Raw genomic sequence first — 16,137 nt, 5'->3', positions numbered from 1 at the left:
ACTGGGCCTGGAGTAGCAGGTGAGAGATTAGCGATCAACTGAGTTGAGGGCAGATTTATGGTGCTGAGCTGGGAATGAAAAGAAGGGCATGAGGACTGAGGAAGGCTTAGAAGAGCTCAGCTATTGAGTTAAAGCATATCGAAAATAAGTTAGGGTGTGTGTGTGTGTGTGTGTGTGTGTGTGTGTGTGTGTGTGTGTGTTTCATACTTGGATATGAAGGAACCTGGGCTGCGCTGGTAGCATGGTTCACCCAGAGTTGAAGGCAGGGTAGAAGGAACTACATGCTCATCTCCCTGGGCAACCATGAGAAGAGGAGATGTCCTGTGAGCAGGGTCATTCCTGACAACAGCTTTTAAATCCTTGGAAGAACACCTGGTCATTTCTCTCAGCAGCTCTCTCCCCATCTCATGAGTTATCACTCTGTCTTTATCCTTCAGCACTGAAACCCAGTGATATTTTATATTTCTCTATTGGAGAATCTCCTTGGTGTTGTCCTCTGCAGCCGAGATGCCAGAATAAGTAATCAGACTATTATTTACCAGGAATCTCCAAAAGCATGAATTTAATCTAATTGTGGTATCCTGAAAGATGTATCTAGAGGCCCTTGAGTACACTTTTAATTTAACAAAAACCATTATTATGGCCTTTCTTAATAACTCTGAAGTATCTAAATAAATTTGGATGTCTCTTTTCTTCTCCGATATTCTCATGTAAATCAATCTCTCTTGCTTCTTCCACGCTCATTTGCTGTTTTCATTTCTCATCGGTGAACATTTTCAATTTGTCTTTGCTGTTCCAGCAAACAAATATCAAATGCAACCTCCAACAGGCTCAGGCTATGTCAAGAAGCCACGGTGATGGGAGGGCAAAAAATTACCTGGGAAAGTCCCATAGGGAAGACAGAAGACACAGAGACCATAGCACTGGTTTCGATGCTTCAGCCCTGGGTACTATCCCTGGCAATTGAATGATATAGAGCATCCTGACCAAGAGTGCTTGATTTTGTTGCCAGCATCAAAGATCAAGGATGTATCTTCAAACATCTTATGTTGTTTGAATGACCCATTAAAAATCCATTATCCATGGCTTTCCTTAAGTATTTGTGAAACTAATTTTACTTTCAGTGAAAATGTTCTTTTATGCAATGAATTCTACTATTTTATAATCTTCCACTTGGACCCCTTCAACTGTGCAAGTTGGAGTAGCTGGCTTTACCATGTAGATCAGTACACGAATATCTCAAACAGCTTGCTCTCTACTGGGCATTTCTGGCAGGACTGGGGTACCAGAATTATTGTAATATATTTATTTAATAGACTTTAGACATAGGCTTTCTAATTCTCAGCCATTCTCTTCTATCTGTCTGCTTTTACCCATTGTGCTAGCTTTTACCAATTTTAGCTTTTTCTCCTGGCCATGTGCAAAAGACTTTTAAACTAAATCAAACTACTTATCTACCATTCCTGTAAACCCATGCTCCTCATGTCTCTACTTATTAAATAGAACAATTAGAAAACCTGGCTTTGCCAGACAATGGTGGCACACGCCTTTAATCTCAGCACTTGGGAGGCAGAGGCAGGCGGATTTCTGAGTTGGAGGCCAGCCTGGTCTACAGAGTGAGTTCCAGGACAGCCAGGGCTACACAGAGAAACCCTGTCTTGAAAAAAGGAAAAAAAACAACAACAACAAAAAACAAACAAACAAACCACCTGGCTTCTCTATGAAACTCTATTACAGTTCGTCAACCTTATCTAAGCCACCACTTAGCTCTGCTCTCATTGACCTTTGATCAAAATCTTTCTCCTGGTAGGTCTTAGAACTATTTGTAATTGTTTATTACATGCCCATTTTCCTATGTGGACTATTACTTATCCCAGAATAGAAACTCCACCTTGTTTTTAGGCATAGCAACCACACATGTTCTTCACCTAAAGAGTAATGGGACGAGCACTTACTAAAAGCATAAATGAATTGAAGAGTAGATAATAGAACATAAGGGCGAGAGCCACTCTTTAAACAAAATGGCTCATTCCTATACACACACACACACACACACACTGTACAATCATACAAATACTACCTATTTATATGCATTCACTGTCTATATAATCATGCAGACACTACATATTCTACATACACCCACACACACTATACAATCATACAGACACTATATATTTACATACATTCACATACACTGTACATCATACAGATGCTACATATTCACCTACACCCATACTCTCACATACTCACACACATTCATACACTGCACAGTCATACAGATAGTATATATTTACATATACGCAAACATAATTACAAGCTCTCTCTGTCTCTCTGTCCCTGTCTCTGTCTCTCTCTCTCTGTCTCTCTCTCTCTCTCTCTCTCTCTCTCACACACACACACACACACACACACACACACACACACACACACACACACAGAGGACTATATGAGCTAGAGCAGGCAGCAGCTGCCTAGAGTTTCAGATGTAACTCACCTTCCTCACACAGAAACATCCACTTGTAACTTTTTGTATGAATGTCCTTGATTAATTTTCTTTTTTCTCTGGAAATCACAAATGCTTTTTTGCCACTTTTCCCTTGCTTATCAACCTTAATTTCTCACAAATGACTTCAACCATTAGTGGACACGGATTTGGGTTTTCTGCCTAGAAGAAACTTACTGCAGGCTTAATATATGCCATATCAGAATGTTAAGAGGAAAGCATAAGCACTCCTTATGTGGGCTGTTCACCTTCACCTTCTAGAACATTAAATGAAAATTCCAGGAAAATCAGACTCACCATTGATTTTCCCATAACGCTCTAATATGTATCATCATTTAGAAATCTGTCAGGCAGTTTTCAGTTCAAATGATAGTCTCAACATTCAAACCAATTTTGATTAATTTGGGGAAAATCATCTAAAGAAACATTACATTAGTTTGGTACCCTGACTTAAATCACAATGTATGGCATCTTCTACTTTTCACTTACGTTTTTATTTCAGGAGGAAAACTGCATCCATTTGTCTGGCGTCATATTATAAATATATATTCAAGCTTCTTATCACTCCTGCTCCTGTGTCCTCAAGATACTCACTCCTCTCCATCCTGCTAATAGTTGTTCTATAATTTTATTATTGTCCACAATGAGACCTCATAGACAGTGATGATCAGAGAATAATGGAAGTTAGAGATGGAGATGACAGATTAGGTGTCTTTGTCTGTTTCCTGGGGCTAATGTTCTCCTCAGTCTGCAGCTCAGTGCTTTAGTCTATTTTGTTCCTAAGGACAGCAGTGCTGGCACATCTACCATTTCCCCCTGAGGCTCTTGTCTGCATCCTAAGACTGTCTCTACATCCAGCCATAGGGAATAACAAAGGCTTTACAATTACCAAGTGAAGTCAGGCCCATCCTCACACGATATGTCTACAAGGCTAGGGATATGGAAGCTTGAGTGATTAACCACCAAATCCAATCACAGGCAGAGGGGCCAGGCTGGATCATTTAGAGCAAACGTGAAATGATATCAAGTAGTTGTTTTCTTCAGCGGCAAGATTGCAGGCTGTGAGATAGAGAGGTGGTTATCCATCACCTTTTACAACATTTAACTCAGTAAGAGTCACGGTCAGCTAAGAGTCTCAGTCATCACATAAGCCAAAAGGCTGGCTTCACAGCAACTGTGCAAACAATTCAGTGGGAATGACAGTCAGGGGAAAACTCAGAATTTAACCAGTGAATGCTATTCTATATTCATATGATACCTAATTTGACAACATCTATTAGCCAATCCTCTACTCTCTTCTCTAAGCACTTTGCTTTCTACTTTGTGGGTTGCCTAACTGATAAAAGCTCGCATTCCATACACGCCAAGGCACTCTTCATTCTCACTAACACAAAAAACTCCTGGCATTTGAACTTCCCTAACTTTTCTGACCCGTGATCCAGATTTCCTTTTCCTGACTTCATTTACTCTTGTCCTTATCCCTCAACTTCAACTGGGTTCCAGAACATTTGCCCTCTTCCACAGCGATGGACATCTATCACACCTTGACTAGTCATCGGCTGGCTAAGTCATCAGAGTTGAGTTCTTCTCACCCCTTATCATAAATCACTCTCTTGGGCTCCTCAATCATTTTTATTGCTCTTCTCCAAACTCTCACCCATTTGTCACCATATTTATTGCTTTGAGAGTCCAGAGCTGCACTCAATATTCGAGGTTTGGTCTCATCAGGATCACGTACAGGGGGCTGATTATTGACACAAGAGTGAGTTTCTAAGGTAATGTCAGAAATGACATTGTTTTGTTTTGTTTGTTTGTTTGTTTGTTTTTTCACATTGTCAGGCTGCCAACACTGATCTACTTTGTAGTCTAATCAATCACTCACCCACATGCCTTTGCTTTGATTTCCTTCTGACTCTCCCTAACCCATTGATTGCTATTATTAGTTAGCAGTTATTGAATCTTCTCTCCATTTGCTTAATGCAGAAAGCAAGCTCTCAGAATTCAAACCAAGACCCTAAAAACTGCTTTTAAAAATCATCACAATACAATACATATAGTAGTGATGACTCCCTACTGATATACTTTACTTAATTTCATTCAATAATAAAGTTAAAATCTACTAACATGGCAAATTTATTTTCTGTGTTTTATTATAATACAAACGCTCAAAAATGTAAAAAAAAAAAAAAGGAATTGATAAAGTAGCTACTTTTCTGAAGTCACATGTAGTTGTGGTCAAATAAAAGACATACAAAGAAATGGTAACTGGGCAACAGGCACAAATGCTCTTCCTCAGTGCCAAGCACTTCCTGGGTCTTGTATGTTACCCCTGCTGACAGTGCTGCTGGGAATTTTTTTTTTTTGACTCGTGTCAGTCACTCGTCAGTCATTTGAAGGACTCATCAAGCTCCAAGAGCTACTGCAGAGTCTATGTGGCTTCACGTGTGTCAGGCAGCTAAGTTCTGCCTGACAAATTCTCACGGCTGGAGGATGGAGGATGAAGGATGGAGGTGGAGTAGAAAAGAAGAGAAAGGCAGCTTCATTTTCAGATCCCAGCTGGAGGCTCCAGGGCCACGAGTCAGACACATCGTTTCCTGACTCGAAAATGGAGGAGAAGGTGGCATGGACGTCATTGGCAATGGCATGACTATGGAAAGGCAGGATGTCACTTTTACTAAGGACTGTTCAGAGTACAACCACCCATTTGCTCTGCTTCTTTTTGCACAGTTGCTTCCACTATGTCTGTGTGAGAAAGCAGTGATATGGGAAACTGCCAATTTATCTCACTTACCCCTGGTTGGTCCCCCATTCATTCCGAATGCAAAGGTGCTTGTGGACAGGATCCTTCATGTAGCCTTCATAGCACAGGCATTCCCCTTAGGATCAGGGTAGGAGGAAGAGAGAAACACAAGTAGATCAACCGCCATGTCAGTGATTAAGTTAATATGAAATGGCCAAATTAAACCCAGACTTCAATAATAGCATAAATGATACACATAATCCCATTGTATCCCAATGCCCCTCTCCACTACCCTCATGAATGAATTGCCCCATTTTCCAATGCATGATGATTTTATACATTGAGGTATCTCCTTACATCTGCAAAGGACATAGAGTATGTGCTCTGTAAGCACAAAGACCAGAAAGTCTTTGAGGACGGAAACACTTTATGTTCATTTTCTCAATTCTAAGGTACTGTAGGGCAATGAACAAGTGATAATAAATGTTTAAAGCTGCATTTAGGAACTATTTGAAGTTCTTCTAAGAATCTGAAACTTAGGTATTGTTACAATATTATGCTGATACAAAAAAATAAAGGTTGAATAAGATATGAGTCTTGTCAGCCTCTCAAAAATGACATACTTAATACTTGAACCTACGACTATATGACTTGAGACACTATCACCATGCCACAATTATTCCACAGAACAGCCTTGGCAATTCAAGGAGGTTGCAAAATCCTCTTCTGTTTTTGTAGGAACTCCAGTTTTCCCAGTGAAAACTTCTATCTTTTGAAGCTAGTGCACAAGTATCTACAAGCCTGCATTGTTCAGAATCTTCCTACTCTTTCATATCACTACTTTTATTGGAGATTTTTGTTTGCTTTATCTTTGTGTACTGAGAGGTTCCAAAACCCTCTGGAATTGCATATTTGATTTCCTATTTGAGGATATCAGCCTTTCCAAGGCAGGGTCACATGGTCTTCATCCAGTTAAAAAGGCAAACTTGAGATTTCCCAGTGGATTATCAACCATCGCTCTGTTGAGTACCTAAAGACAGTAGCTGTTACTTCCTGATGTGTCTGCTCGGTTCGGTCTCTGAGCCATGTGATATGTTACACTAAAACTTTTGCTCTTAATCTTCCAAAGGCTGGTTATTTAATTTTTAACCAGTGCAATAACGAAGTGTGACTTCTCGAAATTTGTAAATAACAAATTCACAAAGGTGCCAAATCCTGAGGAGACAATATGCATCCAGTCTATTTATCTCCTAAGGAAGGGAAATTTCAGATGGATATAAATAGAACAACAGCTTTAAATGTTATTTCCTCTTTATGACGATAAAACTTAATAAAAAAAAAAAAAAGAAGAGAATGACTCCAATAGAGGAGAAGAGTCTGAACCGTGTGAGTGGGGCAATTTTTGTTTCAGATTTTTGCTCACACATTTTAAGATCTACCTAGAAGCTACTGCCTCTTAGGGCCTCTATACCAACTAACAGCCACTTGACCTCCATCCCAACCACACTCAGCTCCACATTCTGGTGGGCATAGTAAAAAATGGGTAACTTTGTAGTTTTAGAAGAATCTAAAGAGTATTAGAGATCAGTACATTGTTTCATGTATGGCAAATCCTGACTTTAGTATCACAAGCTATATTGGAACCTACTGACCTACTTCAGGTCCAAATTTGTTACGTTTACTGCTACTGAGCTATAGCTACAAATGCCCATGGAGCTTAAAGTGAAACATCCGAAATATGGCTTGAAATTAGGTGGCCAGTGATGAGGTGTGCAAACGATGGTCACTGTCTGATAAAGGGAAATAGAAATAAAATTTTAAAAGCAGGTTCCAGAGCTAAGTAAATGAAGAATAAGGCTTTATGGTTTAAGAATTCCAAAGAAAGCAGAAACCTCAAGGATAAGGTTAATCTCAAACAAGTAGGTTTTACATAGATACTGTGGGGACTAATTGCTTGTCTTGTGTTGTGGCAAACAATGGGCAAAACAATTTATGGGCTATTTTGGCTCATCCCTACAGTCCATCATGGTGGCATGGTTGTATCTTCAACCAAGAAATGAAGAATAATTAATGCTGGTTCTCAGTTGGATTTATCATTTATATCCAGGTCAGGACTCTAGCCTTTGGAACAGTACCTGTTATATATATATATATATATATACATATATATATATATATATATATATATGACAGGTCTTCTCACCTCAGTTATCCTCATCTAAATAGCCAGCACACAGACATACTCAGAGACTTGTCTCTTCCATGTAAAGTTAACAATCAATATTAACCATTAAATTATGGTTCAAAATTTAAATAACTAAAATGTCTAGCCTGAGAATGTAGCTCAGTGGAAAAGTGTTTATTGCTCAAGTATAAGAAGATGAGGGTGTATTCCCAATATCCACAAAAAACAAAACAAACAAACAAAAAAAAACCAGACATGGCAATGAGTGCTTGTAACACTAGCTCTTGAAGTAGAGACAGATGGGAGAAAAGAACTCAGTGGTCAGCCAATCTACCAGAAGGGGTGAACTCTAGATTCAGTAAGAGACCCTTTGTCAATTTTTAAAATATTTATAGACAGTAATAGAAGAAGATAGCTGAAGTGCATCTCTAGACTCCACATGCACACTCATAAACACACCTGCATATGTGTGTGCACATGAAATACATATCACACACACACACACACACACACACACACACACACACTAAATAAATAAACAAACATTCTGTTTATCTATAGAAAAACCCACAATACTAAGATATCTAAGTCAATTAATGGATTAAATGCTCAACTGTGTCTTTTCTTTCAGAAATGTACTTTCCTGATTGCCCTCATTGCCAATTAGACAAGAATAGGATGCTAAGAAGCAAGATGTTATCATATGAAAGTATCAAGTATCTATCTGATTCTCAGATTGGTCTCAACTGGACCTTGGGATCTAGCTCAGTTGGTAGAGTGTTTGCCCAGAATGTTAGACCTTGGGTTCAATTCTTAGCACCACATAAACTAGACATGATAGAGAATGCCTGTAACCCGATCCAGCACTGGTGAGGTTGAGGCAGAAGAGTCAACAACATAAGGTCCTTCTCTGCTACATAGTGATTTTGAGGCATCCCAGACAACATGAAACCCTGAGTCAAAAACAAAAACAAAATAACAAAAAACAGAAAATGAGAATAGTCTCAGTTGGCTATCTTGTCTAGAATTAAGGATTAACAATAAAAGAGTATCTTCCTCTACATTTGATATCTGGTTACCACAAAACATAGAAAAATAAATTCAGCGACAACTCTGAGTTCAAGCAGAGACCTATTTTCCTAATGACGTAAATACCTACCATTTGTACAGTGCATTTACCTCCTCAAATTGCCTTCATGGTCATTATCTCCACATGACGCTTCCATCACTCATTACCATGTGTGGACACACTGCTGACAACAGATAAAGCTTTTCCCAATATAATGGCATATGCCACCCTAAGTCAGAGAATCAGGAATTTTCAAACATACCAGGCTAGAGTTTGGGGATATCCAAAATCTGCCTCTCAACAGATCCTCATTTCTGGAATCCACCAAACTTTCCTCTTCCTCATTTCTCTTCAAACCAGTTTGGCCATATATATTGCAAGGAGTTCAGACTTGATGAGGAATGTTACTATAGAAACCAACTGCTAAATCTTGACTTCAAGAGGGGTTTCATGTAAGCACAGACTCCGACTGTTAGCTGTGAATTTTAAAGACCCCACGAGGGTGTTGGATGCCCTCCTAAGCCGAAGTGTTACAGTCTCTGCATCTGCTGTGACAGATGGCAGGGAACACATGAGGTGCTGACTCTGTGGTGGTGTACATCGGAATCCAACAGAAAGACATGCCTTGGCCACAGAGAAGTGCCCAGCCAGGAGAGTGTAACATGTCACAGTGGCTGCTGAAGCCATTATGTGGATCACACTGTCAAAGAGGCAAGCTCTCTTAAAGGGTGCTAGGGATGGGAGCTCTATGTGTACTTTTGTTTGGTACCAGGAGGACAAACACCTTGAGCCCTCTTGCATGGTGATCAGGACCTTTCGCCATTTCCATTGTACAATTGAATGACTGAGTCATAAATCTCACCTAGGGATTAACAAAGACCTTGAAGCTAGGGGTCCTCAGATTTGACTGGAATCACTGCATTTGTTAGATTGAAAACCCAAATCAAGGCCAAAAGCCCTGAGTTATCACACTGTTTCAGGTAGTGGTTGTCTTTTATTAAATAGGACTGGATGTTCCTTGTCTAAAAAGAAAATGTTCAACCAGATGTGGGTAACATCAAATTGCCTAGTTATTCCCTACCACTAGGAGGTAGCTGAAGAGGGCAATGCCCAGGGCTGAATGACCCCAGAACATGCTAGAGCTTATTATCCCAAAGGAAGGTGCTTCCATGGAGTAGCAGAAAAGAATCTGGAATAAGTATGCAATCAAGGTTGTAGCAGTGACATGGGAACTGAGCTCTCCTGATAAATTGGGTTAAAATTTCTGAGGGGGGGGTGAGGAGAGGGGAGAGAGGTAAGAAGGGAAAGAGGGAGGGGAGGGGAGGAGGGAGGCAGGCAATGGCACAGAGCAAGTAAAGAGTTTGATGCTGAATTATTTGGACACCTGGTTGATACTTTTGACCTGGTTGTGTTGGCCATGGAATGATCTGGGAAAGAAAGAATTTTTGAGAGCATAGTATATAGATATTAAAACATTCAAGTTTGAGTTTTCTTGGATGCCTGTGTACCTTGCAGACATTAAAAAGAAAAAAGCTACATATCTTGAAAAAGGCAGTGGAAGCTGTGGCCAGAATTGATGTGGCTAAGGAATGAAGCAGGTGTCTGAAGCTTCCACAACTGCTCAGGTGGCAGAGCAAAGGCTTGGAATGAGTTGAGAGAAAAGCCAATGACACTGGGTAGACTGTTATCAGAAAACAAGGTGAAAATGAACAACCACACAAGGTTACCCTTAGGAATCACAGGTAAAATCAGCCTATGACAGGATCTAGCAGACAGTAAGTTTAAGCCTTAATGCTTTGGGATTCTCCAACTTGACCAGAGATGCTCCTGGGCGTCGGGGGAGGGTAGTCTGGTGAGGTTGGCAAGAAGATTACCAGTTGGCCAAAGGCTTTGTTAGACACTGAAGCTCTCAAGAGCCACCCAAAAGGAAAGAGAGTAACCCTAAGCCTTCTATCTAGGTGTCCTTCCGGAAGGGCAGCATAGGAAGAAACATTCCAAAATGACCAGAAATGTGGTTTTTGATATATGCATTCTGATACGATATATTCTGATATGTACTCTGAGTTTACAGTCCAGCTGGGCTATTAACTGAGCAAGGGTGTTAAGCCAGTTTGTCAACATCTCTCTAAAGTGATGATAAAAAAACACTGTCTGCTTTGTAGTGTTGTGCGGGGAGCTTTGATTGTCTAAGCAAATCACAGTGACAATAACAAGCAGGGCTCCTGATAAACACCGCCTAGCACAATTATTTCCCCCCGAAAACATTTTCCCATACATTTTCCATCTGCCATTACAAAGCAGAGAGGAGATGGCCCACAGTGTACTGTGGGAAGACACCAGCAAGTCCGAACCCAATGACAAGCATCTTAAATCTTCCCCAAACCAGGTCCTAGGACCGACTCGTCCTAAGTTGATAACCTGGTCGGAGAGAATCACAATGCTTAGGAGAGAGTACAAAGGTATGAAGGTCTCTCCTTTCTCAGGCATGCCCACATATAAGCAGAAGGTCTGAGGAGCTGGGATGATTATAAGAACATTTGTCAGTTTTGGTTTGCTCTTCTCCAGGCTGGTCTCTGAGCTCAGTACCTCCCAGGTAACATGGTGTTAGAATATAAGTGGAGAGGAAGGCTGGAAATGGAATGAACCAGCAAGTTTCCTACAGGCCCAATTTTTTCACAGGCCCTCACACATCTTTAGAAGTTCTAGAATTATGGTGGGGGTATAGGAAGAGGGAGTATAACAAGTTTCTCTTCCTTAACTGCTTTGTCCTTCTTTTGATGTATTTGTAGCCAGTCTCAAACTCATATGCCTAAAGCAACATCACTTTATTATAGGCCAGAGGGGACCAGTGTCGGTTCTATGGGGCCAAGATTAAAGTATCTACAAAGTAAGTCTCTACAGAGCTATGCTTCTTTCTAGAGTGAGATCCTGCTCCCTTGCTTTAAAGGCTGTCTGGATGCTTAGTTCATGACTTGTCCATCTTTAAAGTATACAGTAGCTTAACGAATCATTCCTTCATCTTGGCACTTTGACCTATTTTCCCTTCTACTTTTGAGAAGTATTGTCAGAGCACTGGGACACCCAGATAATCTAGGGTAATCTTGCTTTTGTGACAGCAGTCATTAGGTGACTTCAATTCTATGCACCATTTAACCTTCCTGTGCGATGCAACATCACACATCATCAGACTGTGGGGAGGAGGATGTGGGCATCTGCTGGAGTAAGACCATGTTTCTATCTCTCACACCTGGTAGTGTGGAGTCCCGTGCAGCTGATGTGTAAATACATACTTATCTTTGGGACACTTTTAGGAAAGCTGCCTAAGGAGTGCTCCAGGCACCAAAGGCTGCTCCTTCGCAGTGCCTGAGCATCTGTGTTTGTGTGCTTGTGTGTTTATGGGTACGTGTGTCTGTGTGAAAAAAAAATACACAAGTGCATTTGCACAGCCCTGTGAATCCATATGGGCAGACCCCTCAGCTCGGCTGGGAAAGCACATGTCCCAACACGCTGACATTTCCAAGGAAGCTAGCTGGAGGATTGCAAAAAATAACGTCGACTTGACTCGAAGCCAATTCCCACACTCAGCTCTTTAGAGAAAGGCTCCTAGGATGGAGTGTGGGAGGCGATAAAGTTCCTTAGTGATGAGCGTGTGGGATGACCACATCATCACATGTGCAGAGAGAAGCAGCACAGAAGTGGGCGGGGTTCCAATCCCCGCATTAATGAAGATGCGGCTCCGCAGCATCCTTTCTCAGCTGCCGTACCAAGTGAAGATGTTGTCCCTTAGTTCTGTTGCAGAGCTTGTGTTCTTATATTTAGTATACCTTGTGACTTTCCAGTTGGAAGTTCATTAGTTGCTAGAGATACCGGGAAACCATTTGCAAGAGAGGGGCTTCCCACAGTCGTTTTGTAGGAAGGATTAGAAATTAGACATCGGCAAAGGGCTAGAGGGTAGATATCAGACTTCTCTATAGACAACCAGCTTCCTGGCACACCCACTAGGAATGTTCAATCCAGGTTACCTCCTAAAGAGTTGAATGACAAACATGTCGGACCCAGCATACCTGAGCAGTTCAAGTTACATTTAACAACCCTATTTTTGTTCAGACTTCATGATAGGCTAAACACAAACAAAACTCTCCTTATCAGTATCCACAGGACTCTGGGCAAATCAGGCCCAGGTAATTAAATGTTGTGTAAAGTAAGAAGGCAGCATGTCTCACCCTCCCAAGTGTACAACAGCAGTTCCCTCCTTTCCACATGTAATTGTAGGCCTTGGTTTTCTTTCAAGGCCAAGAGGAAACATGTAAGATCCTCGGGAGATCGTGTTGCTCTCAGAAGTGAGTTTAACATCTAAGACTGTCCCAAATCCTCCTAATCCTAACCAGCTGGAGGACGAGGGTACCAGAGACCAGCTCTGCTACATGGAGAGTTCCCACCTCTGAGATGAGCTCTTTTTAATTTCTTCCAAGCACAGTGCTTTTGGGCATAGTGCACAGCCCATCTGTTTGGTTTGGTGTTTGCCTGACAGCGTAGGAGGGACAGCAAGCAAGCACCGTCTTAGACATCAGATGTGGAAAGTGCTGTACTTTCTCTTCCATATGGGGACCTAGAATCCCTGTGATGGGCCCACGTAAAAAAATAAGTTTGAAACCTCAGAATGTGAACTTTAGATGTCACAGTTACCTGCTAGTTTCTCAAAGGGATTTAATAATGGATTACAACTAAATACAGATCATATGGTCTTAGGCTACATCTGTAGAAAGACCTTTCTGAACTGAACTTTCTGAAGATCCACCCCATCCCCAGCCTGGCTCAGGAGTTACACATGACAAAGATCTTGAGGATTTGGTTCATGACCTCTTCCTTTGTTCTATAGTGCTACACTTCTTCTCCAGTAGGGCTTCACCAGTGATGCTCTAGCTCCTGAATTTTTTTTTTTTTTTTGTAGTGGCTATTATATATGAACCTTTTACTATGGTTTAAATGTGAAATTTTGTCAACTACTTGGTCCCCAGTTGGTGGCACTGGAAGGCCACTTTTGGACTTGAGGGTTAGCTGGCAGGTATAATGCCATAGGAGTAGAGAGAGGTAAGGCTTAAAGCATCTAGGCCAGTTCCACTTTCAGCTAGGCTCTCTGGTCCATAAAGATTTAATAAGCCATCTTCCCACCATATAGAACCCTATATGCCATGCCTTCCCTGCCAGGATGGACTGTGTTTCCTTCAACCATGGGCCGAAATAGATCCTTCATCCTCTAACTTGTTTCTGTTCAATATTCTGTCATGGTAACAAGAAGAGTACACACCCTTCGTACCACAAAAGTGCAAATCTACTTGGCAGAGAGACCTGGGGTCGTGGGTATACAACACTCTAGGAGTAAGGCAGTCACTCCACTTCACAATACATGAATCTGGGCCTCACTCAGAACTACCCTAGTCTTGTGTGATAGAGTCACACACTAAAATATATCAACCGCCTTTGGGTAGTGATCGATCCCTAAAGTTCATTGGAAGAAAAATAAGTTCCTATGTGCCCCACTTGTTTTTGTTGTTGAGAGGTTTGTCTTAATAGTATTTATAAAAATAAAAAAGAATCTAAAGCCTTCTAAATTCAAAGCAACAGGACTGTTTAAATGAGCTATGGTACAGATGTATGATATAATAGCAAATGACCATTAAAATGTTACTGAGAATTTTGATTATGGAAAGTCTTATAGAATATTAAGGAAACAAATTCAGGAAAACTCAACTAGACTTCCCATGCTTCCAGGAAACCTTTAAAAAATTATGCCTAGACTAGTAATGGAAAGAAAGGACATGAAGAGTCAGAAATAGGAGACAGAAATATAGACGTTTATCTTTTTTTTTCTATACTATTTTTTATACTAAACCTGGATTAATTTTGCAATTATAAATGGATAGTCACAGTAGCTAAAGAATGACAAAATGGACTGCAGAAGTTATTCCAAACTGGCCTTTGCAGAGTAAGGCTGTGGTTAAGATCCTACCCAGACTTCTGTCAGACTATTGCATGTTTTTATGCTCAGTGACTCAACCACATGGTGCTATGCATGCATGGTCCACGCTTGAGATGAAAAAGGGACAGCGGAATTGGGTGAGATGGTCTGAATCGCAAGAGAATGATTGCAAAAGGCATGCGCTCTCTCTGACAGTTACCCGCTGCCCGGTGCTCCCGCCTACCAGTTTCGGGGTCACATTGGTGTTCACAAGGGTCCAGGAGCCGCCGGGCACAGAGGTCCATGGCCCAGGGCCCGCTGGAGTTCTGCTGAGAGAAGAGAACCACTTGGGCAGGGTTCAGCCAGTCACTGGCATCCAGCTGGCTCCCCTCCAGCAGGATGAAGCGGCTCCCTACGGGTGACAGAGAAGAAGCATGGCTGCAGAGGCACACACAATACAGGGGCACAAGTCACCAGAGGCAGGGCACATCCTAATTCAGTATCATTACTTCCACCAATCCTAGCCTACCATTAGTACCAGCACAAGGGAATGGCAGATGGAGGTCCTGCAGTCATATTGATTGCTGTGAAGCCAGGACGTTAACCCTTCCAGCCATATCATTGCCTACTGCCATGCCTCATATCATATTGCAGGAGTGTTCCTAAGGGAGAGAGGGACAGAGTGGCTCTGTGGTGGCCATGGCATGGCTCCATCAGACCTAGCCACAAGGCATTGGCACTGATCCACGTAACAAGGATGCGCCACCTGTCTTCACCTCCTATGAAATAGCACTATGAACACTCACTCCCCACCTGTTTCCAGCCTTGCAGCAACAAAGAGAATAGATACTAACAAGTCAATTAGACGCTGTAGGACTGAATGATTCAGGGACTCTCAGAACCTATGGGAGTCACTTATCATTTTGGGTCCGCTTGCATAAAGGTAAATTATTACTTTTGAGGTGTAGACTTATAACAAGTGAATGCAGTTAACTGTCTATCACCTGGACCAAACAAATCAAAGCATGGCCGATCCTTAAACACCTCTACTGTCCTGTTAGCTTTTCTTCCCCCAAATGGTAAAAAGACCATGATGTCTACACATCTATAGCCACTGTGCTTTGCATTTCTCTACAAATAGAAGATTACTTACAGACGATGTGCATCGAGTATTGGAGATGACCTGTCACGTTTTTCATTTGCTCAATTTCTGCAAACATCTGTGTACAATCTAGCCATAACCTCTATCTTACATTTTCGGGCATGTCCCTCCTCCCCACCATAGTGACCCTTGGTTTCTCCATCTTTTGCCCAGCTTGAAAACCACCAACTACTGACGGAGTGGTTCCATCCTTGGCAGACTGAGCTCACCATCAGCGATCAAGTGCTCAGGGACGTGTAGGGTGATCTTGACAACAAGAGGGCAGCTGACATGAGAAGAGCACACGAGGCCAATCACGCAGCTGGTGACACTGATCAGGGTCAAGGTGGTCTTATTCACAGGACTTCGGGGAGAGCCCACTGAAAGCAAGACAAAAGCACACAAGATACAGTGGTAAAAATCCAGGCACTGGCCAGATGACTCGGCCTTCTGCCAGCAAACAGAACCCACAGAGGTCAAAACATGTCTCTGCTATGTGACCTTAGGAAGGAAGCCTCATTAGGGACACCATGTGACCAG

General features: G+C 41.7%; 1 protein-coding gene and 1 long non-coding RNA gene across 5 annotated transcripts in view; one reads left to right on the top strand and one right to left on the bottom strand.

Moving 5' to 3' along the window:
- Nucleotides 1-16,137, bottom strand: part of Astn1 (astrotactin 1) — a 329,685-nt gene that overhangs the window by 165,964 nt on the left and 147,584 nt on the right. For 2 of the 4 annotated variants that reach the window (XM_011238739.3, NM_001205204.1), the window contains exons 6-8: nucleotides 15,828-15,977; nucleotides 14,677-14,868; nucleotides 5,295-5,379 (exon numbers count right to left, since the gene is read on the bottom strand). In XM_011238739.3, the coding sequence (XP_011237041.1) occupies nucleotides 5,295-5,379; nucleotides 14,677-14,868; nucleotides 15,828-15,977 (427 nt within the window). The remainder of the gene's footprint in view (nucleotides 1-5,294; nucleotides 5,380-14,676; nucleotides 14,869-15,827; nucleotides 15,978-16,137) is intronic. The other 2 variants (XM_011238740.2, NM_007495.4) reach the window with 1 other exon arrangement.
- Nucleotides 1-16,137, top strand: part of Gm37679 — a 121,219-nt gene that overhangs the window by 28,595 nt on the left and 76,487 nt on the right. The window lies entirely within an intron of this gene.

Source organism: Mus musculus, chromosome 1 (genome assembly GCF_000001635.26).
Source record: "Mus musculus strain C57BL/6J chromosome 1, GRCm38.p6 C57BL/6J".
NCBI lineage: Eukaryota > Metazoa > Chordata > Mammalia > Rodentia > Muridae > Mus > Mus musculus.
This window is presented reverse-complemented; position numbering and strand designations above follow the sequence as displayed.